This window comes from Lepus europaeus, chromosome 4 (genome assembly GCF_033115175.1).
Source record: "Lepus europaeus isolate LE1 chromosome 4, mLepTim1.pri, whole genome shotgun sequence".
Taxonomy (NCBI): domain Eukaryota; kingdom Metazoa; phylum Chordata; class Mammalia; order Lagomorpha; family Leporidae; genus Lepus; species Lepus europaeus.
In genome coordinates this window covers 137,048,834-137,072,724 of record NC_084830.1, presented here as the reverse complement: position 1 = coordinate 137,072,724, position 23,891 = coordinate 137,048,834, and the positions used below count along the sequence as shown (strand labels likewise).

The 23,891-nt window shown below is 46.1% G+C and overlaps 1 protein-coding gene across 1 annotated transcript in view; it reads left to right on the top strand.

The window, feature by feature from the left end:
• ARHGAP26 (Rho GTPase activating protein 26) overlaps positions 1–23,891 on the top strand; it is a 440,213-nt gene that overhangs the window by 253,211 nt on the left and 163,111 nt on the right. Inside the window, exons 14-17 of the mRNA XM_062188919.1 lie at positions 641–715; positions 16,944–17,031; positions 18,726–18,784; positions 20,399–20,504. Coding sequence (XP_062044903.1) covers positions 641–715; positions 16,944–17,031; positions 18,726–18,784; positions 20,399–20,504 — 328 coding nt within the window. The remainder of the gene's footprint in view (positions 1–640; positions 716–16,943; positions 17,032–18,725; positions 18,785–20,398; positions 20,505–23,891) is intronic.

Below are 23,891 nucleotides of genomic sequence, written 5' to 3'. Positions count from 1 at the left end.
AATGAACAGAAGTACCGCAGTGGGTTCGTTGTTGGTTCTTTATTCAGTGTTTGAAAGCAAACCCCTTCTGGGCCAGTCGCACAGTTCCCTGGCTTGAGTGATGGTTGTCTTCTCATCCCTCTATAAAATGTATTTATTTTACCAGGGAATGGATATTCTAATTTCTCTGGCTCCACTACCGTCCCCTACAGCTAAACCTGTCTTCCACCTCAATGTGGTCATCCTTTGTGTAAAATAAGTTGTGAAGTGTTTGTCCCTTCTGTTGTCTGATGTGTTCATCATGCCGTTTTTGGCTTTTTAAGTTAAAACTTTGGCTAAGTGTGACATGCTTGAAAGTTTGTTTCACATCTCCCAAAAGTCCTCAGATGCCGCCCTTGGCAAGAGAAGAGGAAAGTTTCTCTCCCTCCGATGACTGAGCTAACGCGAGGGCTGCAGTGTGCCGCACACCCGTGAAATCCCAGACAGCTGCACCAAATCCCACTGCTTTGCTCCGGGCTGAGCTGAGTGACAGGAGACTTTAATTAGAGCAGCTTTTAGAAGGAACGAGCAACTGAAATAGGGAAAAAGGCGCGTTTGGCTGGGTTGCCCGACGCATCTTCTGCCGTGCCTCTAATTGAATCATCGCTGTTTCTCTTCTCAGGGATCAATGAGCAAGGGCTCTACCGAATCGTGGGGGTCAACTCCAGAGTGCAGAAGTTGCTGAGTGTCCTGATGGGTGAGTGCAGCAGTGGCTCAGACAGCCAGGCCCCTGGGGACACCTGCTTTGAAAAGCCACTGCTTCTGTGAGTTGGGATGGCCTCCGGCAAGGAATCGGGCTGTCAGAGAGCAGACACCCAGAAAGCAGCCGCCCTCTTTGTCATTGTCACGACTGCAGGCATTACTGGAAAAGGTTCCAAGTGGGATTGGACAAAATAAAAAATGCTAGGCCCAAGGCACCACACCCTCCGTTTTTGGAGCCTCGGCCACTGCCAGTTCAAGTGGCACGTGGTCGCTTGTGTGACTGCCACACCCTGCTCTGTCTTTAGTGGCTCATGACTCCCTCTGTCCTCTTTTGGGACAGGTATTTAGTAGGACACACCGTGCAAGGAAGGGCATTATTCTAGTTTACAGAGGCCCTCACAGCTCACGTTGCTTTTCCTGAGAAGGTGTCATATAACTCCCAGATAAAAATGTATACAAGCAGATCAGTCTGAGGATCCTCTTTGCTTCTAGGTTTCAACCTAGTCTCTGTGACTTGAGAACCTCCCTTGCCACTGGCTGATACAGACATAACACCACTATCTCCCAATGGGCGGTATTCAAATCGGAAACCCAGGAGCCAATTTTGCTTAGGCTGCAGATTTCTGGTATTTTTAGATATGAGTACAGCCAGCCTCAGTGAGTCACATGGATCTAAATGGCAGACAGATCAGATTTCACAGATTGGTGGCTGTTAGTCATCCCCATGGAAGCCCAGGCCGTGCCCTTGTAAGGATGCGTGATTGCTTGGAGCGGCAGCTCAGTGCTCTGGGCTGGGACAGTTCTCTTGTCATTTCCTTTGCCACCCCAGTGGATATGAAGAAATCGCGTGTTCCCCAACATCGCTTTCTTTAAGACCTTTTTTGAGAGAGCTACTCACCTTGTTGGGGCAAAACCTATTGTTTGAAATGGTGATCATCTGTGTGGTGCTCTCGTGCTGAGTATGCATTGTTTGATTCAGATTTGGGGTATGGTTAATTTGTTTGAAAATTGAACTTTTTTGTTTTGAGATAATTGTGGAGGTCCACATGCGATTCCAGACAATAATACATGGGGATCCTGTGTGCTTTGCAGTGGCTAACATCAGCATCCCAGCCAGGAGATTGACACCGGTGTAGTCGGGGCGCAGTGTCTCTGTCCCCACAGAGAGCCCTTGTAATGCCCTGGTATGGCTACACTCATCTGCCTTACCCCCCACCTTGCACCCCATCCCTAATAGCAACCAGTAATTGCTCTTCATTTCTGTAGTCTTGTTATTTGAAGTTTGTTATAGAAGCAGAGTCATAAAGTATGTAACCTTTGGGGATTGACTTTCTTTTATAGTCAGTGTTCAAGGTTTACATGTATCAGTAAGTTGTCCTTTGCAGTTGCTGGGTAAGTATTCCACTGGGTGGACATACCACAGTGTGGACCACCCTTCACCCTTGGAAGGACGTCTCAGTGTTTCCGATCTGGGGCTATTCCAGATAAAGCTGCTACAGTGCAAAATGTTTGTACCTAGGTTTCTGTGTGAGCATAAATTGTTCCTCTGGGATAAATGCCCAGAGTGTAATTGCTGGGACTTATGGTGATCTGGTGAATTTTTGAAAAATTCTGACAGGTATCCAGCTTCAGTCTTTGGTTTCTGACCAGAGCTGCAAACATCTGTCGAATGTCTGCTCTCTGGAACAGATGATTGGGTATTAGAGCTTGAACTTTAGAAAGAGCCAGTTCTTTTCCATGAAATTCTATTAAGGCAAGATCTTGTGTGCCTGTAATGTAAATGCAATGTTAGCATTTGATCATTCAGTCTGAGCTGGGTCTGAAAGACTCCGCAGTGACGGAGACAGTGGGAGAGTAATTCCGACTCAGAAAGTCTTATCACAGGGGCATCCAGGACTGAATAAGGCCTCTGGTGAATCTAGCAGAGGGCATTCAGCCTGTGATAATTATTATTATTTTTAAAAAATACTTATTTTTATTTGAAAGGCGGAGTTACAGAGAGGCAGAGGCAGAGAGAGAAAGTGAGGTCTTCAATGCGCTGGTTCACTCTCCAGATGGCCACAATGGCCAGAGCTGGGTCAATCTGAAGCCTGGAGCCTGGAACTTCCTCGGGTCTCCCATGTGGGTACAGAGGCCCAAGGACTTGGGCCATCTTCTGCTTTCCCAGGCCACAGCAGAGACCTGGATTGGAAGTGGAGCAGCTGGGACGAGAAGCAGCGCCCACATGGGATGCCGGCACTGCAGGCGGTGGCTTTACCCTCTACTCCACAGCGCAGGCCCCATGTGATCATTATTATTTTAACATTTGAAAAACCACCTGGGTCTGAGACAGGAGAGTTATAGCTGAAAAGTTAAGGTGGTCTCTTTTGTTAAGAACCTGAGGGCCGAGATGGCCGGCGCCGTGGTTCAATAGGCTAATCCTCTAGTCCCGGCCGGGGCGTTGGATTCTGTCCCGGTTGCCCCTCTTCCAGGCCAGCTTTCTGCTGTGGCCTGGGAAGGCAGTGGAGGATGGCCCAAGTCCTTGGGCCCTGCACCCGCATGGGAGACCAGGAGAAGCACCTGGCTCCCTGCTTCGGATCAAGGCGGTGCGCCGGTCGAAGCGCGCTGGCAGCAGCAGCCATTGGGGAATGAACCAACGGTAAAGAAAGACCTTTCTCTCTGTCTCTTTCTCTCTCACTGTCCACTCCGCCTGTCAAAAAAAAAAAAAAAAAAAAAAATAAGAACCTGAGGGCTGGTGCTGCGGCTCACTAGGTTAATCCTCCGCCTGTGGCGCTAGCACCCCGGGTTCTAGTCCCAGTTGCCCCTCTTCCAGGCCAGCTCTCTGCTGTGGCCCAGGAAGGCAGTGGAGGATGGCCCAAGTGCTTGGGCCCTGTACCCGCATGGGTGACTGGGAGGAAGCACCTGGCTCCTGGCTTCGGATTGGCACAGCGCGCCGGCCGTAGCAGCCATTTGGGGAGTGAATCAACGGAAGGAAGACCTTTCTCTCTCTCTCTCTCTCTCACTCTCTCACTCTCTCACTCTCTCACTCTCTCACTGTCTAACTCTGCCTGTCAAAAAACAAACAACAAAAAACCTGAGTATTGTATTGAAGAAGTTTTGGGAGTTTTTTTTTTTCCTACAGGAAGTAAGCTGTTAAAAGTTTTAAGTACTGGAATTTCATGGGTTTCATGTGTCTTTTACACACAGAAATGTATGCAGAATAGTTTGGAGGGGAAAAAATATATTTCTTTGCTCCCCTGACTGGTAAATCCAAGGTGGCAGAAGCGTGGCAGGTGTGGGGCTGTGGTGACTTCTTTACATTGGTTTGAGCTGTTCCTGACTCTTCCCTTGAGCTCGTCGTTGTCTGTAATCTCTCCTGATCTCAGTAGTGACTTCATTCGCGATGGGAGTGCCCCGGACAGATCCAGCCTCAGCAGCTCTTAGTGCCTGTGATCGCTGAAGAGAGAGTGCCTTTCTTGAGAGTTTTGGCAGAAGATCCCAGAGATGACTTCGATGGGCCAGCATGGGGCCGTTCACATGATGCATTTCTCAGTCTCAGGCTGGTCACATGTTCGGCAGCAGATGGATCCAGATGGCCTGGATCCCAGGCTTGTCTCTAGGGTTGGGGGTTACTGGATGCAAAGGGGTGGAGTGGAGCTGGGGTTAGTCCATGGAACCCCATGGTCTGAGCAAGGTTATTAATAGAATCATGGAGGAGTGCTCTCCTGCCGGTGGGTTAAACGAAGAAGTCTATTCAACCCGGGTATACCGAGATCGGATCCTGGCTTTAGGAGATTCACCCAGCAGCAGGGTGGAGCGTGGTTTTGATCACCAAAAGACACTGAGGAAGAAGACAGTTACAACAGATGAGGCACAGCATTCCCTGTGAAGGGCTGAACCCAACTGCTCTGAGATCAGGGTGAAGAAAGGCCAGGCTCCCTCCAGAGAGGGAGGCGCAGGACTTTGTAACCACCTGGATGTGGGGGAGCAGAAGGGGCTGAGAGATTTCAGAGATGACAGATTATTATGTAAGGTGACACTGATGAACAGAAATCTGACATCTTAGGTTGCTTTGCCAATCTAAAAAAGAACTGCCTTGGCTCATTTGTGCTGAACAAAAAAGTGGTTCTGAAATGATCTTGCTTTTATCACTGCACTCAGTGGCTCTCAACCAAGATAGTTGCCTTATTGTCTGCCTCAGTTTTCCTAAGCAAAGACAAAATAATCATGAACATCTGAGAAGTGTTAGGAAAATGTAGTAACTCCGAGCTGTAAGTCACGAGGCCAGCTGCCCCGGCCAGGAGGACGTTGCAGATAGACTAGAATCCAAACTGCGATCCAGCCAGAGCCGAGATGTCCACAGCGGAAATCTAACCCCAAGTTCAGAATGGTTCTGGCGATTCAACCCTGCCAGTTAAGTTCAACAGTGAATACAGCAGTTGAGAAATGCCCCGTTAGGCTGGGGCTGCAGACCCAAGGGGAGGGGAGCTCTGTCTCCCTGCCCTTCAGTGGACATTGTTCATCCGCTCTTGGTCGTCTTCATGTCTGAGCTAACCAAGATTGTAAAGCATATATGGCTTCTGATTCCGGAAGGTTCCCTGGGATGGCCGGGCTGACTGTGCACCTTTCACTCGCCATTCTTTTATTATATGTTTGTTGGCTGCCTATTTTGTGCCAAGCATCATGTAAGATTTGGCTTATTTGTCCAAAGCTCCCAAAAATGGAATAGTATGTTTTGATTATTGAAAGCATAGTTTAGAATTAAGTAAAACCAGAGACTTCCTTTGATCACTTGGAGTTTATTTTTGAGACTTGATCCATTGGGGGACTGTAGACTGGACGAGGAGCCTGAGAGCTAGTGCTTTGAGAATGATTTCTTTCTACTGGCGAGGATTCCTTAAGAAACCTTGCTGAAATTCCCTGCCGGCTTTGTGCTGGTGTTGTACCAAGCGCCACACTTGATGTCTTTCTCCCAGCAACAAAGGTATCTTTGGAGAGTGAAAAGGACCCAGGAAAACCTGCAGGTTCTTTAAAGTAGAATATCTTCTGTGTGTGGCCTGGGCCCTCTGCTGCCTTGGCTCCTCAGTGTTAAACGAAGACAGAACTTTCCACATTAAACACGTGTGTGTGTGTTTACATGTATGTGTTTGTATGTGTATGCCAGCGATATGCTTTTACAGTGCAGGTCTGTTTGTCTTCTTGTCTCTTTATATATTATTTTATATAAACTTTAAAAAATATTTCATTTTAGTTGAAAGGCAGAGGAAGACAACATAGACCATCCATTTCTCTTATATATATATTTTTAAGATTTATTTTATTTATTTGAAAGGCAGAGTTACAGAGAGGCAGAAGCATAGAGAGAGAAAGGTCTTCCATCCACTGGTTCATTCCCCAAATGGTTGCAATGGCCAGAGCTGTGCCGATCTGAAGCCAGGATCCTGGAGCTTCTTCTGGGTCTCCCACATGGGTGCAGGGGCCCAAGCATCTGAGCCATCTTCCACTGCTTTCCCAGGCCATACCAAAGAGCTAGATCAGAAGTGGAGCAGCCGGGACTCGAACTGGCACCCAGATGAGATGCCAGCACTGCAGGTGGCAGCTTTGCCCGTTAACGCCATAACACTGGCCCCTCTCATATATAATTTAAATAACTACTTTTTTCTGTTGAAAAGTTACAAGTGGTAATCTTACATACTTAGAGAAAAATGAAAACTAGAAAGAAAAAAGTAAAAATCCCACAGACCAGAGATCATCTTTATTGGCCATTTTATATTGACCATTTTATCGTGTCACATTCTTAATATATTGGATAATAGATAATCAAGCACCTGTGTTTGGATAGGTGCGGTGATTGACTTCTTCATAGTTCTGGAGAGCACTCAGGTAGATGTGTGCAGAGGGGCAGCATGGCAGATGTGAAGAGCATGCGTTTTGGAGCTAGCCAGGTTGCCTTGGCCTGATGCCTTCATCCTGTCTAGCCTGCTGTCTCCTCTCATCCCTGCCTCAGTCATAATGGGAAGGTGAAATGAAGAGAGGTGTGTGGGTTTCTGAGCCTCTCCGTGGTGACCATCAGGAGTTAAGTGTTCTCATTGTTTCCTTGGGTTTTACTTTAGGTGTTGCGCTTCTGTGTTGAGATGTGCATGTTTTCAAAGCCGTTAATAGAGGTTCCTTGATGTGCTGTCAGCAGAGCCCGAGCAGAGTAGCCTGCACCCCTCCTTCCTTGCCTTGCTCTGTATTACTTTTTTGCATGTGAATTATAGACATTAAAAAATGTATCACCTTTCTATAGAGCTTAGCATTTCTGTAATTTTAGGTAACATTAGATGTTTTTCACAAGTTTGTTGCTGATTTATACTTCTTTTAGGAGTAGGCTTTTTGTGCTCTCAGCTTTGTTTTTTGTTGGTATGTTCATCTTTTTCTTACAAGACCTGTTAGTGAGGCCGGCGCTGTGGCGCAGTGGATTAAAGCCCCAGCCTGTAGTCCTGGCATACCATATAGGTGCCAGTTCGAGTCCCAGCTGCTCCACTTTCCGATCCAGCTCTGCTGTGGCCTGGGAAAGCAGTGGAAGATGGCCCAGATGCTTGGGCCCCTGCACCCATGTGGGAAACGCGGAAGAAGCTCCTGGCTTTGGATTGGCCCAACTCCAGCCATTGTGGCCAATTGGGGAGTGAACCAGCAGATGGAAGACCTCTCTCTCTGCCTCTCCTTCTCTCTCTGTGGAACTCTTTCAAGTAAATAAATAAATCCTTAAAAAAAAAAAAAAAACCCTGTTAGCTTTGGAAGGTATGTTAGAAGTGTCTTTCTTTCAGCTTATTGTCATGAACTTTATATATGGTACTTTCACTTTTGTTTTGTCTAATGAACGTTTCACATTTTTATGAAGTCCAACCTGTCAATCTCTTTTTTTCCATCGAGGTGTAATTGGATTATACTTTAAAAGACCTTCTGTTCCATGAATACAAATGTCCTGCTTTTGTTAAAATATATCTGGAGTGTGTGTGTGTATGTGTGTGTATTTTAAAATGTTTATTTGTTTGAAAGGCAGAGAGGCAGAGAACCAGACAGACACACACAAGTGATCACCTTCCTACTACTTAATTTCCCAAATGGCTGAAACAGCCTGGGCGGGGCCGGGCCAAAACTAGGAGCCTGAAACTTCATCTGAATCTCACACATGGGCGGCAAGGACCGAAGTACGTGAGCCATCGCTGCTGCCTCGCAGGGTGCACCTGAGCAGGAAGCTGGAATCGGAGTGTTGCCGGGACTCCACCCCAGGCGCTCTCAAGCAGTGTTTCATCATTACACCAAACGCCTGCCCCAGGCTGCAGTGTGTTTATGTGAAATGTACCCTCTCCCTTTCCCCAGATGCTTATGTGAGTACAATCAGCCAGTAACCACATAATGAAAAATCTTTTCCCTGCCCACTACTTTATTTTTTTTTATTATTTTTGACAGGCAGAGTGGACAGTGAGAGAGACAGAGAGAAAGGTCTTCCTTTACCGTTGGTTCACCATCCAATGGCCGCCAAGGCCGGCGCACCGCACTGATCCGAAGTCGGAGCTAGGTGCTTCTCCTGGTCTCCCTTGCGGGTGCAGGGCCCAAGCACTTGGGCCATCCTCCACTGCCTTCCCGGGCCATAGCAGAGAGCTGGCCTGGAAGAGGGGCAACCAGGATAGAGTCCGGCGCCCCAACCAGGACTAGAACCCAGTGTGCCGGCGCCGCAAGGCGGAGGATTAGCCTGTTAAGCCCGGCGCCAGCCAAGTTGTTAGACATTTTTTCTTTAAGGAAAGTAAAATTTTTTCTATTTGTTATTCTATAATTCTCAGCTTAAAAAAGCTTTATCTTTCTTTTTTACCTTTTTAATGCCTCTTTTTCTTCTGATACTTTGCATTCTAGCAAAAATTCTGAAACCATTCCCTAAATCCACATCATTGATTTACCTTAATGTTGGGTTGGTTTTTGTTTACTGTTGCTGTTTGCCCTGCAAATTTTAATTTTAGAATTGAGTTTTGGACAGCACCACGGCTCAACAGGCTAATCCTCTTCCTATGGCTCCGGCAACCCGGGTTCTAGTCCCGGTCGGGGTGCTGGATTCTGTCCCAGTTGTTCCTCTTCCAGGCCAGCTCTCTGCTGTGGCCAGGGAGTGCAGTGGAGGATGGCCCAAGTCCTTGGGCCCTGCACCCCATGGGAGACCAGGAGAAGTACCTGGCTCCTGCCATCGGATCAGCGCTGTGCGCCGGCCGCAGCAGCCATTGTGGGGTGAACCAACTGAAAAGGAAGACCTTTCTCTCTGTCTCTCTCTCTCACTGTCTACTCTGCCTGTCCAAAAAAAAAAAAAAAAAAAAAAAAAAAGAGTTTCTAGTGTCTTTTTGCTAACTTTATTTAACTGTTTCCATTTTTACCTTTCAGCCCTCTCCTGTATCATTTATTTAAACTTGAGTCTTATTTTACTTTGATGTCTGAGTTCACAGCATTCAGATCTTTCTGGATTTTGTTTATATTATCAAGCAGAAGCGTTGCAATGTGTTTTCCTGAGTGCCGCAGCCCCTGTATTACGTGCCAACAAGTGTTGTGCAGGCTTTTCTATCTTACTTTAAATCCAGCTGGAGCACACAGAAGTTTCTAAGGCTTCGCTGTGAGGTTCTCTGGGGGTAGATTCTCCCTGTGCTGCTGCTTTCCTGTAGCCCGTCGAGCGGTGTCCCCATACGTGGAAATGGAAGGCTTCGGTACGTGATTCTGCTGGCTTTCTGGCCTTCTCAGATCTTTGAGTTGGTGTGGACCCCAGAGCTGAACTGATCTCTCCTGGTCATGGTGCTGGGAGAAGTGGAGTTCATCCCTGTCGACCTGAAGCGTGCCATGGTTCTCCCCTTGCCATTCCAGGATTTTTCCCCTTCTGTAAACACTTGCCTTGACACTAGGTGACCTTGCTCACGTTCCCCAGTCTAATGTTATTGGCCGTGTTATCATCTCGGACAGCTCCAGCTGCTCCAAGACATCGTGTGTGCTAGGTGGGGCTGTGGGGACGCTGGGACCCTGCATATCCGCATTCCATTTTTCTGTATTCCTCGTTTTCTACAGTTTTTCCTAGAGCACCATAAATCAGAGCAGTCAAGAAATTATTTCTAGAGGAATCCAAATGTAATAATTGTCTTTTTTCATGATGCCATCTGGGAACTAAAGGCTTACATGGCCACGAGTAGAAACCACCCCAGACCTAGGAGACCACAGCCAAACAGAAGCGAGGCAGCAAAGAGGCAGCTTCTCACATGACCCTCCATGGAGGAGCATAGACGGTGGCCTGACTTGGAGGGAATAGACTGGATGAAGGATTGATCTTTCTGAAAGCTTGGGAGCTGGCTGCTAACCACAGCCCAAGGTCCCACAGAAGGAAAGTTACCTTTCTCCCTGCTCCTGCCACCACCGCTACCTCACCACCACCATCATCTTTGCTTGTTAGGTGCTCCATGCAGGCACTCCTAAAGTAGGAACTTGAGATACTCAGAGCTTTGGGATCTCAAAACACAAATATAACATGGAAATGTTGTGTGTTTCCTCACTGCAAATGGGAAGTGACTAAGGTTTTTAAGATGTGTGATTTCATAGTTAGAAAATAATTAGGTTTGGTAGGAGTGGATGGCATTTAACCTAGCATTTGAGGGAACCCGTATTGGAGTGCTTGGGTTGGTAACCAGCTCTGGCTCCTTGTTCCCTCTCCCAGGTCATGTAGACCCTGGGAATCAGGGGTAATACTCAAGTAAGTGGGCTCCTGCCACCCACATAGGAGACCTGGATTATGTGTCGGCTCCAAGTATTTGGGGAGTGAACCAACAGATGGGAGCTGTGTGTGTGTGTGTGTGTGAGTAAGTGAAATTAGAAAAGAGAATAATTAAGTAACAAATTTTCTTATCGAATTTGTAAATATTTCTACTCTTGAAGAAATTACATGGAAGATAAATGAAGACATGTATGTAGAGAATAGTATTCTGTATGCTTCTTCTGAAAGATGTAATGGAGATGGAGAATGGAAAGGGCTCGAGATTTCAGAGAGGATAGATAGAAAGAAGAGAGACTAGATAGATATAGGTAGATAGACAGACAGACAGACATAGATCAGTGGAACAAATATGAGAGCCCAGAAATAGGGCTCACATATCATGGCCACTTGATCTTTGACACACCTGACAAGGTAATTCACTGGAGAAGGACACTCTTTCTAACAAATGGTACTAGTACAATTGGATATCCATATGGGAATGGACAAAAGTGAATCCTTACCTTATTTTATATACAAAAACTGACTTGAAATGAATCATACTTCTAAACATGAGAGCTGGGGCCAGCATTTTGGTGCAGTGGGCTAAGCTGCCAACTGCAATGCCAGCATCCCATTTAGGTACCAGTTTGAGTCCCAACTGCTCCTCTTCCGATCAAGCCCTCCAATAATATACCCTGGAAAGCAAAAGAAGATGGCCCCAAGTCCTTGGTCCCCAGCCACCCATGTGGGAGATGTGGATGGAGCTTTTGGCTTCTGACTTTGGGCTGGCCCCACCCCAGCTATTGTGACCATTTGGAGAGTGAACCAGAGGATGGAAAATCACTCTCCCTCCTCCCTCCCTCTCCTTAACTGTACCTTTCAAATAAATAAATAAATCTTTTAAAAAATAAATATGATGTAAAACTTATATAAAAAAACTTTCGTGACTTTGGTTGAGAAAAAATTTCTTAGAACATAAAAAGCAGGTCAATAAAAGAAAAATTTGATAAATGGAAATTAATTCAAATTAAATCCTGCTCTTAAAAAGATAATATTTATAAAAAGACAAGCAACAGTTCAGGAGAAAATATTTGCAAGATATGTGTGTGATAAATACTTTTTATCCAGAATGTATATTTTTAAGACTGTTGTAACTCAATAAGACAACATTTCAATTTTTACAATATACAAAAGATTTGAACAAAACAGTTCACTAAAGAAAATGTACAAATGATCAAAAAGTACCTGAAAACATGACCAGCATCATTAATTCATATACACAAATTTGTAAAAAATGATGTGCCACCACATGCTTACTAGAATAGCTAAATTAAAGAGGCAGAGCACCAGGGGCCAGCATTGGGGCATAGCAGATTAAGCTGCTGCCTGCAGTGCTGGCATCCCATATGGGTGCCAGTTTGTGTCCTGGCTGCTTCATTTCTGATCCAGCTCCCTGCTAATGCACCAGAGAAAGCAGTGGAAGATGGCCAAAGTACCTGGGCCTCCACCACTCATGTGGGAGACCTGGAAGAAACTCTTGGCTCCTGGCTTCTGTCTGGCCCAGCCCTGGGGAGTGACCAGCAGATGGATGGAAGATCTACACCCCACCCCGCTTTCTTTCCATCTCTCTAACTCTGTCTTTCCAATACATAAATCTAAAAAAAAAAAAAAAAAAGAAGAGCACATCATGTGTTGACATGAAGGTGAGGCAGCTGGAGCTCTCCTGTGTTGCTGCACCGGGGGTGCACATTGGCCCAAACACTTTGGAACGCTATTTGACAATGTCTTATAAAGGTAACCCTTGTCTGTGATCCCAAATATTTTTACTCCCGAATACTCCTGGTGTTTCTACTCCTGACTGTTTTCACTCAGTCCCACTTGGTAGATGTATTATTTATCCAAGAGGTGAACATGCTGTCCATATAAGTACCTTTATGCAGGTATTGATAGCAGCTTTATTTGTAACAGCCAGAATTGGAAACCACCCAAATGTCTGTCAGCTTGTGAATGGGTAAACGGATTATGGCGTATATATAGCATTGAATACTAAGTAATAAAAGGATTAGTCGACCAGCACATGGAACTGCGTGGATGGATTTCAGAAGCGCAGTGCTGTGTGAAGATGTTGCCAGGGTCTGGAGGTGGAGGGAGAGAGCTCAGTATGAAGAGGCACAAGGCACTTTGGGGTCTGATGGAAACACCTGTATCTCGATTGTGGTGATGCTTATGTGAGTGTGTATGCTTGTCAGGTACGCAGCTGTGCTCTCTATAAAGGGTGACTACACTTCGATAAAGCTGACGTTGAAGACACAGCCACGCACAGGAGGGGATTCTCAGCCTTACTCCTTACTAGAAAAAACATACGTCAGAACAGGAGATCAGTGCTTTTGGCCTGACTGGCTAAGATCTAAGTGTTCGATTATCTGTTGCTTTCAAGCACATGGGAAGGACTCGCTCTCCGATATCAGAGGAACACTCGAGCAAATCTTCCAGATTTCAAATGCACAGAGTTTTGACTCAGATGTCATTGTTAGGGATTGTTTCTTCAGGTAGAACATGTGCAAAGAAACAGTAGTTTACGTCATTGTTTATCACAGCAAAATGCAGGGAGCAATCTTTTATTTATTTTTTGACAGGCAGAGTTAGTGATAGAGAGAGAAAAGGTCTTCCTTTTCTGTTGGCTCACCCCCAAAGCAGCCACTACGGCTGGCGCGTTGTGGCCGGCGTATTGCGCCAATCCGAAGCCAGGAGCCAGGTGCTTCCTTCTGGTCTCCCATGCGGGTGCAGTGCCCAAGGACCTGGGCCATCCTCCACTGCACTCCCGGGCCACAGCAGAGAACTGGACTGGAAGAGGAGCAACCAGGACTAGAACCCGGTGTGCTGGCGCCGCAGGTGGAGGATTAGCCTAGTGAGTCGCGGCGCCGGCCCTCAAGGAGCAATCTTGATTTCCACGGACTATGGTTCATGTATATAGTGGAGAAGCTGCATTTTATGTGCTGATGTGAATCAGTTTCATACAGTATTGTTAAAATAGAGCACAGAACGGCATGTGTGTTGTGCTTCCATTTGTGTTAAGATGCGTGTATTCATATGTGTGTGCACTGACTGTCAGGATAGGAAAAACATGCGAAAGCTGGTATAGTGATTGCTTATAATTGTAGGGTGGACTTGGCTTTTACTGCATATTTCTTCAGTTCTGTTGATTTTTTTTAACCATGTACATGTATTAGCCTTCTCACTTAAAGAGAAAAAAATAAATCTCCCCAAATCATAATCTGTTATTGTTAGGAAATTAAGGAGACCATGGATTTCCCATTCATTTCCTCCAGAACGTCCTTCCATGTCTCTGAGCAACGCAGCGGTGGGCTAGGTGGTTCTTCGGGAACTGGTCCAGCGTGACGGTTATGTCCAGAGCGCCTCACCCCTGCTTCCAGTCTGGTTTCTGTGTTCTTATGCTGGTACACTGAAGAGGGGATACACTTGTTCCACTGCACCCCTAAGATGCCTTTTTGTACGCTGGACTGCTCTGCTAGCTTAGGGCCTTGCTGCTAAGCATGTGGTCAAGGAGCATGACAGAGAGAAAGTTGGAAACCATGCCTGTGCCGCGTGCTCACAAGCCCCAGGAAGCCCTGAACTGAATGAGGGGAGCCTCAGTGGGGGACTGTGGCCCCAGGCCACGCTCTCTGAAGTCAGGGAGCTTCGGAGGCTGTGTTCACGTTAGTCTGGACATGAAATGAATTCAAATGGACGTGCTCAAGTTCCGAGCCTTGCCTCATCAGTGCTATAAAAAGCCCCTTAGCCGGACTGTAACTTGACTCCCCTCTGTAATGTTACGCAATATTCCTATGGTTACAGAACCCGAATAAGTGAAAGCTAATTATTAGTTGGCTAAATGTGGTTCGTGGAACAGTCCTCAGCTCCCAGACCTGCCAGCCACTGCGTGTTTAGTTCTATGTTCACTCTTCGTGGGTTGAAGATGGATTGTTTCTCAGAAAAATGTGCAGTAAGCTGTGTCTGGTGTCCAGGAGCTGTGCTGTGTGGCAGCTGTCCCTGCACCTTTGCACCTTCATGTGGGAGCAGAGCTACACTAAGCACAGGGTTTGGGATACACTGTCTGCTGCAGGGAGAAACCGCTTTGGGTGGGAGATAGCAAAGGAAAGCATTAGTGCCACCCAGGGTTTTGGATATTAGGAAAATCCCACCTTTGAGCTTTTCAGACCTTGGCTGTGGTCAAACTCTCTGGAATTTATTACTCTGGGGCCCTAGAAATAAAACCAAGCTCTTGGGCTCTTTCCCTTCACTTGTCATGTGACGAGGAAGACTTCGTGATTGCCCAGGGTTACCTGTGAACGCCACACAGTGCTCTGCGTTTTGGAGCGGCCCGTGTTTCGAGCTGAGGCCTTTGTTTGTCTGTCTCCAAGTGGGTGTCAGGGGAGCGTACTGAGAGCAGGAGGTACCAGCTGGATCCATGCCCTGCTCGGGGATTACAGGCTAAATCCTTAAGCCATTCCTGAGTATTTGGCTTCTTCCTTCCAGGGTGAAAGTGGGTTCTTTCCCACTAAATGGAAAATGTGTTGTGCTCACCTGTGGCTCTTGCTGCTTTTCCAGCAGAAAGGCTCTTGGCCCTGCGGGAGGAACCACTTGGCAGATGATGGCCCAGGGTTCTTGGAGACTCTCCAGAAAAGAGACAGCCTGGTGACTGTCTCTGTTTACCTGGTGTGCACTATAATCATGGCATATGGATTATTAAAAATGGAAAACCTGACCTAAGCTGACTTAAGGAGGAAACATAATTTATTGGTTCATCTGACTAACAAGGTATAGCTGGATCCAAGAGTTCAAAATGTGTCATCGCTAGCTACTATCTCCATTTCTCTGTCTTTGTGGGACTCACCCTCAGGCTGTACATGGTAGCACCTGGCCGTTACATAACCTCCCAGGGGCGAGCCTGGCAGTTGACAGATAGCTCTTCCCCTGTCTCCTGAGAAAGGCCGAGGTTCTCTGTGAGTGGGCTGGCTTTGGTCTTGGCCCTCCCTGAACCAGGCACCAGCATGGCGGAGAGTGGTGTGGCTTTGATCTGTCAGCTCTGAAGTCAGAGAAAGATGAGGGGAGCTTCCCAGCTGATGATCGGGCGCTGTGCAGAAAGGGGGGGGATGGAGCTGGCGGGCTTTGGCAGGGTCTGCAGCCAATGTGAGGAAGCCAGAGTCTCCCCACGTGCCCCGAGACATCCCGCCACCCTCCAGCCACTTTGTGGATGACCTGACATGCCTCCCCTGCCACAGCACAGGCCTCTGTGCTTCCTCCTGCCCGTGCTCTGATGCTCAGGAAGACTACGACTTCTCTCTCCACTTCTTTGATCACACACCGTTACTTAAACACACACATTTGTCTGAAATGCCACACGAGAGAGACCTAAGATGTCCTCAGGGCCAATATTATTATGGTGATTCTCCTTGCACATTTGGGGTTAAGGCAGCTTTTAAAAAAATCAAGTCATGGAATCAAACCGCTCACAGTTTAGAAAAATATAAAAATAAAAGCCACAATCCCACCACTTTAGCCCAACTTCTATGTTAATTTTAGAGCCTTTCCTTCCAGCCTTCATTTGGTTGAGTTCGTCATGAACTTTTGTATCTTGATTTTTTTTTTCACTTGCTGTTACATAATGCAGGCATTTTTGATGTGGCGATCCATTTGCTGTTATGTAAACGGCAGCAAAATATTCCATCAGGGAAGCACAGTCTGTCATCGGACACTTAGGTTCAATCCTGTTTGCTTTTTCACTGAGTATGAAGAATAAATAGTGTGTGCTTTTCATTTCTGGGGTATATAACTTTTCTCATGCTTTATTTCCTGAGAAACTGGATTCCTGGTTCAGACGATAGAAATATTGTGAAGATTTTCAATGCATATTGTTAGGTTGCTTTTGTTAAATGTTGCGTTTGAGGTTAAGCCATCTATATCAGAGAGCCAATTTGAGTCCTGGCTGTTTTTCTTCTGATCCACCTCCCTGCTAATGCAACTGGTAAGACATCAAATAATGGCCCAAGTATTTGGGCCATTGCCTCTCACCTGGCAGGCCTAGATTGAATTCCAGGCTCCTGGCTTCGGCCTGACCTAGCCCTGGCTGTTGCGGCCACCTGGGGAGTAAACCAGCAGATAGAAGATCTCTGCTATCTCTCCGTCCCTCTCTGTCACTCTGCTTTTCAGAGAAATCAACACATGAATCTTAAAAATAAATAAATAAATAAATAAAAATGAGCAAAAAAAAAAAACCTGTCACATGCATCTCTGCTGCTTCCAACAATTTATGACTAAATCACTTTTATTACATTATTCCAGCAAGAGATCCTTGGATTTTTAAAGATCTTCCCAGTTTGATAGGTAAAGTGTACATCACTTTTGTTTTCACTGGGAATTCTGTGATTGCTAATAAGGTTGAGCACTTTTTACGTGTGCTGGTGTATCAGCTGTGTTTTCTGCATTTTAGACCCCAAAACAGCTGCAGAGACGGAAACAGATATCTGCGCCGAGTGGGAGATCAAGACCATCACCAGTGCTCTGAAGACTTACCTAAGGTAGGGACTTTACGCTCGCAGGCAAGGTGCCAGCCAGTTCCCGTGAAATCTGGAAGACGGCACTTTCGTTCTCTGCCTCCCGAGAGCTGCCGGGAGGGTGGCTGAGATGCGGAGGTGGCGTCTGTGGGGGTGCATTTGGCTCAGCTGGTCCGAGCGACTGTAAATCGGCCCTGAATGCCGGGTCGCCCTTAGGCTGAGCGGCCATGAGTGATTTAGGAAGCTCTGCTCTTTACGAGAACTACTGGGATAATTAGCCTTGAGCAGAACCTGAAATATGGCCTTCCCTGAGGAATCTGTTAGGAAAGCAAGGAATCAGATGTCACATCTGTTGAGAACGTGTTGCAGACCCCATGCGTCTTGACAGGTTTGTGTGCTGTTAATGCTGGTCCTTTAAAATGAGAACTTGATGGAACTCTTTTTTGACTCCTTCCACTTAGATTGTAAAATTCTGTCTTGCTGGAGGGACTGTTCTCCTTGTATTTTTTTTATTTTAATACCCTACCACCTTGTTGAATTCATCTAATAATTTTTTGTGGTGGATTCTCTAGAATTTTTTAAAAACAAATGTAAAATTACGTCATTTGTTAATAGAGATACTTACTTCTTTTCAGTATGCATTTTCTTGCTGAAAGGTCTACCAGAACCTTCCAGCTCAATGTTAAATACAAGTGACAATAATGAACATTGTCCAATAAGACAATGTTCTCCTTGTATTAATGCATCTGATATTACTGTTACCTCTCTCTATCTCCAGTGGCTGCTAGTGGGTTGGTTATTGATAGCTCCTTGCACTCCGGTTTTATGCAGAGGCTGAAATTTTTGCTAAGTTAGAAGGGCAGGGTTATAAACATTGTAGTTCAGCCCTATAGTTCTTACGTATGAAAGCAGGATCTAGTCTTCAGTAGACAAAATTGTAATCGTGAATGGTATGAGCCTTTGAACAGTGTTTGTGAAGATGCCCTTGGTTAGAAAGAAAAAAAGGAAGCCCGCAGAACAGCACTCAGTGATATGGGCTTGACAGGCTCTTGGGGCATTGAAGACAAGTGTGAGACGTAATGCAAGGGAGGACTGAACCGAATTAGGGAATCCAGTGAGAATAAAATCTGAGCCACGACTAGAGCACAGTCTGCTGCGAAGCCTGGTATTTGAATGATCAGAGGACAATTCAGTTCTATAGTTGAACTTATTCAGACCTAGAAGGTGGAAGTTGCTTGGATCATAACTAACATCTGGGATTTGGGCTCTTTGGCCTTCTAGGTTGCATTCATCCCAGAACCACCTACAGCATTTCATCCTGGTGTTTCCAGGTGAGCTGATCCAGGAAGCTACTGGGAGATCATGAGTTGAAGCACAGATAATTGCAAATGTGTAGATAGCTAGTTGTTTCTCAGACACATCTTAAAATGCTCCTGTGGGTGCACGATTCTTGGCGTGTGCTAGATCTTTGTGTTAGCACGTTTCTAGTTGTGACTGGGAGACAGGGTTACATTTACCCCCTGAGGAAGCGAGGGAGTGAAGAGTTGAGGTGCAGGCCCAGGACCCTTTCCCTAGGGAAGTGAAGCGAGTTGCCATTACTCCCCTGTGCTGGTTGTCCTTGAGAGCTGTCACGCGGCGCAGCAGTGTCTCCGCTGCTGTTCCGTGGGACTGTGGTGATTGCCTTGCTGACCTGCCGAGTCTCCGTCTTTTTCTTCCAGAATGCTCCCAGGGCCGCTCATGATGTACCAGTTTCAAAGAAGTTTCATCAAAGCAGCAAGTAAGTCTCAACCTTGACAGCGTTTTTAGAGGAAGAGACTAGGGTTTTCTGTTTGAAAGAACAGTCATTTTCCCCAAATAAATAGTATCTGCCCCTTCCTGTTCTGCATGTGAACTTCACACACACACGCTCATCACGCACACATACTCATGAGACTCTGACACGGAGTGAAAATGAAACCAAATCGGGGAGGCTAAGGGCCTTGCTACCACATTGAATTTACGGAGGAGGAGAGAGGCTTTGGGGTGGTGTGTTTTGTTGTGTTTTTGAGAAGAAGTAGGTGGTGGATAGTGGGAGAGAAGAGAGGAAAGCAAGTTTACTTTTCTAGTTTTGCTGATAAAATTTCTAACTTCTGGGTGTTTTTTTTTTTTTTGGGTTTTTTTTTGTTTTTGTTTTTGTTTTTTTTTCCCTCTAGCCTTTGGGTAGCATTTTGCAGAATGAATCAGACATTGCACATTGCCCAGATTGGACATTGGATGTGTTTCCCTGAACATGACACCCTTTCTATAACTTCACAGTCCTCGTTCCGTCATGACTTCCATTTACAGCTTCTGATCATTCTTCAACTCTATCACCCAGGTCCCTGGCGTCATATTACTTGTGTTAAAATACATAAGGATTAGGTGCAAGCTGCCCTGAGTGTCCTGGAATCTGTGTACGTGGGGAGGCCTCCTGTAAGGGGGCGGCTAGATTCTCTATCAGGTTTAAGTCTGGCCTGAATCCTCACGGTATTATTCTGTCAATAGCTGGAGCGTCTCCCTGGTGTCTTTTAGCCTTTCGGGTTTGTTTACCCTGTACTACTGGCCTAATTTAGTAGAACCTAATGTTCCGGTGGCCTTCTCTGCTCATAGTTGTCCCCATAAAACAGGGACGACAAGGCCATGGGTCGAAGCTGGGAGTGAAGCTGGTGTTTATGTGATTTCTTGCTCCGAGAAATTCCAAACCCATAGCAACCATTCTCTAATTAAACGTCACATCAGTCCTATAAATAGATGTGATGAGTGCCATCAATCCATTTCACAGAGAAGTGAAGCCACTTCCACAAGTTCATCAGGAGAACATGATGAGCCAGGATACAGGTGACACCGTGGCAGACAGCTTTAAACTGCGCATCTGCCATTGCTCACTTTCTCCCAGGCTGGTCCTCCCGCGTAACTTGATAATCACGGGCATTTCCTTTGATTCCTCTGATGCTGTCTCAGAGCGTTATTTTGATATTTGAGCCCCTTGCAATGCTGTGCACGTAAGGTTTGTTTATCACTTTCAAGTGCATACAGTTCCTTCTTTCCTTGAAATGAAGTCGTCCCTCCAAGGAGCCAGCTGCGCCTGCATTCCCTCCTGCCCTGGGCAGGCACTTGGCTGGCTCCATCCACCATGTCCTCATCTTGGCTGGAGTTTTGTGATGGTCATTATTTTGCTGACCCCTGTTACAGAAAGCACCACTCGAAGGACTTCTAGATCTAGTCATGCCGGTACACACGCAAGATACCCCCGTAAACCCGGAGAACTGCTCCGTGTGTTAGTGCCCACTCTTTGATTTCCCTTGATTTTTGTCTTGTAAAGTGGTGTAGCTGTGACGGTGATAAAATAACTACCTCCCTCTTTCCTTCACAGAGCTGGAGAACCAGGAGACTCGGGTCTCTGAAATCCACAGCCTGGTTCATCGGCTCCCAGAGAAAAATCGGCAGATGTTACAGCTGCTCATGAACCACTTGGCCAAGTAGGTTTATGACTGACTGCTGGCCTTTTGCTCACCCCCAGAAAGTTCTTATCTTAGCAGAAAAGCTGGTCTCGGTTCTGCTTATGTTTCTGTCTCCCGCTGTTGCAACAGGTATGCTGGAGGCTTAGGAAAGAAATGTGTGAAATGTTAACTGCAGTGGATTACAGCCGCAAATGCCAGATGGCCTTCGCGGAGGCTGCTGGGGAAGCGCCCAGAGAAGCAGGCCACCAAGCAGCGTTTGCAGGGGCGTAATTTATCGCTCTTGCGATGATCCGGGGCCAGCCACACGGAGTTTTCAGGACTTAGTTGTTCTTTTGATGCTCTAGAACAAACAAGAATACACTGTGGGTTTACAGAACTTAAATTTGGAGGAAGGAGACCTACGCTGTACAGCTGATTCTGTTCTGAAACTGTTGGGTCTCCTATTCCTTAGCTTCTTCCTCTGTCAACTATAAGTAATAGATTTTCCTTGATCCACGAAGTCAGTGACTGTAAAAGTTACTTGTATTGAAGCCTTTGCAAAAGTTGAAAGAATAAAGGAACTGTCTTGGGCAGATGCCCATTTGCCATTTGTGATAATCAAAGCTTTCAGTGGGAGCCTGATTTTCCTGGTAGGAGTATTTATACTCTTGGAATGGTTTTGAATTTTTGTGTGCTTACTGTTGCTTGACCCATTAAGAATGGCCTCACTGACTTCGCTCAGTATGCCAGTCACTGTGTTTAAGTTCTAACCTTTCACTGACTTTGATGGAGTGTTCCTGTTTTCAGGCTGGGGCACAGACACAGAACAGGAGTATAGCAGTCAACCCAAGTCATTAAGCTCTAAACTCTACTGAGCCGTTGTGTTGTATATTTGGCCCTCACCAGCACTTTGCTCATGCCATTTAGGCAGTTCTTTGGGATAAGCTGATACACATCTGAAGGAGGTTATATTCGTTGGTTTTCATATTGCCATCAAACCCTTGATATTGCATTTTGGTGAGAGACCGTATGGGTATCATAAAGACTTCAGTGGGTGTGATGAAGAAACAAGGGTGTTTTGAATGTCAGTGAGAAGCAATTGAGTGGAGGCACAGGCTGCTCTGTTGTTTCCCTTGCAATGCCCTATCAGGATTGCATGGTCAGAGACAAGCATAGCGGAGAGCATGCAAGTTTGCAGAGCGAATGCTGAAAACATGTCAGTGAATCCTGATGAAGTTTAAAGTCATGGGAACTTGGCTTTGGAAAGTGACTCCAGGTGCCCAAATCAGGCACTTGTTCGACGAAAAACCTAGATTCTGTCTGAACTGCAAAGCTTGGCACACTTGAGGGGCACACCCTCCCACCACTCCAGAGAATGTGGTTCAGGCACACATTCCAGCCTAGCAGGCATGGGAAAGAGCATGACTGCTTGTGGGCCCTGAGTCATGGGACCTGGAAGCCTGCTGGGAGCAGCTGGCACAGAAAAGTTAGGAACCAGCTGAAAGCTGTGGGAGTCTTTGCGAGCCCTGCAGTGGGAATGAGAGCTTCACTGGACTGAGAGAGACCTAGAGTGAGTGGTGCCCAGCAGAGCCTGTGTTGAATGTTCCTGGATGTAAATTGCCCTGAGGACTGTTAAGACTCAGCAAGGGGGAAAACAATTGAGAAACTGAAACCTTTAAGGTAGATCTCAAAGAGTTGGGCCTACTGGTACGTGGCTCCTTTCCCTTTATTCCCCCTCTCCTCCCTTCATCCTGTTGAGTTAGTCCCCCTTAGTTCCTATCTAAGACATGGGACACCCAGAATACGAAAAGTACAGCTGTGACCTTGACTTGTTGCCTTCTAAGGAGTTCAAGCCAACTTTGTTGTTGGGCTGATTGATTTCATAGCACTTCTGGAGTGGTGGTATATCCCATCTTTGATATGAAAATGATTTTCTTTGTTTCCCTGGCATTTCTGTCTTCATCTAGTTCTCAAGAAATCTCCGTATGGGAAAGCTGTCAGGCTATAATGTGAGTTTGTCAGAGCTGGTGTTACCATACAAAAACACCAATGCGCAGTGTGCTGTGTTCTTCACCTCCAGATTTTAAATGTCCTTGCAGAGATGGATATAAATGAGTACTGCTAAGTCCAGTGAAGAGCATTTATTTAGGTCTGAAAAAATTCTTTGGCACCCAGAGGAGCTCTAAGATTCCACTTAAACTCTATACTCTGATTTACAGCGCCATCTCTATTTTAAAACAGAGCAGTAGGGGGAAAGTGAACTTAGGACAAGAGCTTTATCTAATTCCAGTTTTCTCGGGTCAGACGTACCCTAGGGTATGGCTGACTCTGGGCCACTTAATGGTCAGCTTCCTGCCTCAGTTTCGGTTTCAGGACTGCTTCTGCTGGAAAACCCAGCGTTCACTTCTCTGGTTACCTACTGTTTGCCTTGTGCGTCTCAGGCTTCTGCTTCAAAGGAAGACGTTTTGCATTGTGCATTTTGTAAAGGGCTCTTTTGAAACATTTTCCCAAACTGAGAGGAGCTGTTAAGGAGAGTTAAGGCATTTTTAAATGAATCCCAAGCAAAAATGCATTTAGAAGTACAGTGTGTGGGGGGGGGGGGGGCGGGGGCAGATAAAAACTCCAGACCTCTGAAGCAAGTGATGACCAGGGTGTATCCAAATCAGAGATGTGAGGTTTGGTTCAGACCTCAGAGTGGACATAAAAACCACAGGCAACCTGTGTGTAGTTCTGTTGTTCCAGCTTAAATCTGATATGAGAATGAGATGTTTTCTGTTTGGTTCTTAGAATCCTGTGTACAGTCTGGAGACACGTGTCCCCAGGCATGTTAGGGTCACCTGGAGATGCTAGTTTACACTGACATTTCTGTGCGCCTTTGAGGCTGACTGAGTCACATCTCTGCTGGGACAAATCCAAGTTTCTGATTTTTTTCTTAGAAAATTATTGAGAACTACCAGCCTAGAGAATGGTCTAAGGGACAGAAATGCCATTAAGAGCAATATGGATGGAGATTGGAGAGGGTATTAGAAATAGGAGAATTAGTTCAGCACTGTTCTTTCAAAATGAAGATTTTCTTGTTATGATTGAATTAGCAGAATAGAATCCTTTTTACATCTCTCGTCTTTGCAGCTTGACTTTGTGTTAAATTGGGTTTTCAGCCAAGGACTTGGCTTTGAAATCACTCATAAAGCGTTTGTGAGCATGAAGACAGCCCACCCCAGCTGACGTCTCATGTACGGCCTCTGCCTCCCATGGCTCCCTTTTCTGAGATGCCTTCCAGTTGTGTGTGATTTTGTGTTTTCATCAGATGGGGTGGTGGGGAGCAGAACCCAGAAAGAAAAATTCTAAATGTTATAATTGTGGAAGGAAATAAGAGTCGATGAGTAATAGAGGCTAATTTCATGGTAGTTTCCTCAAGTTTACATC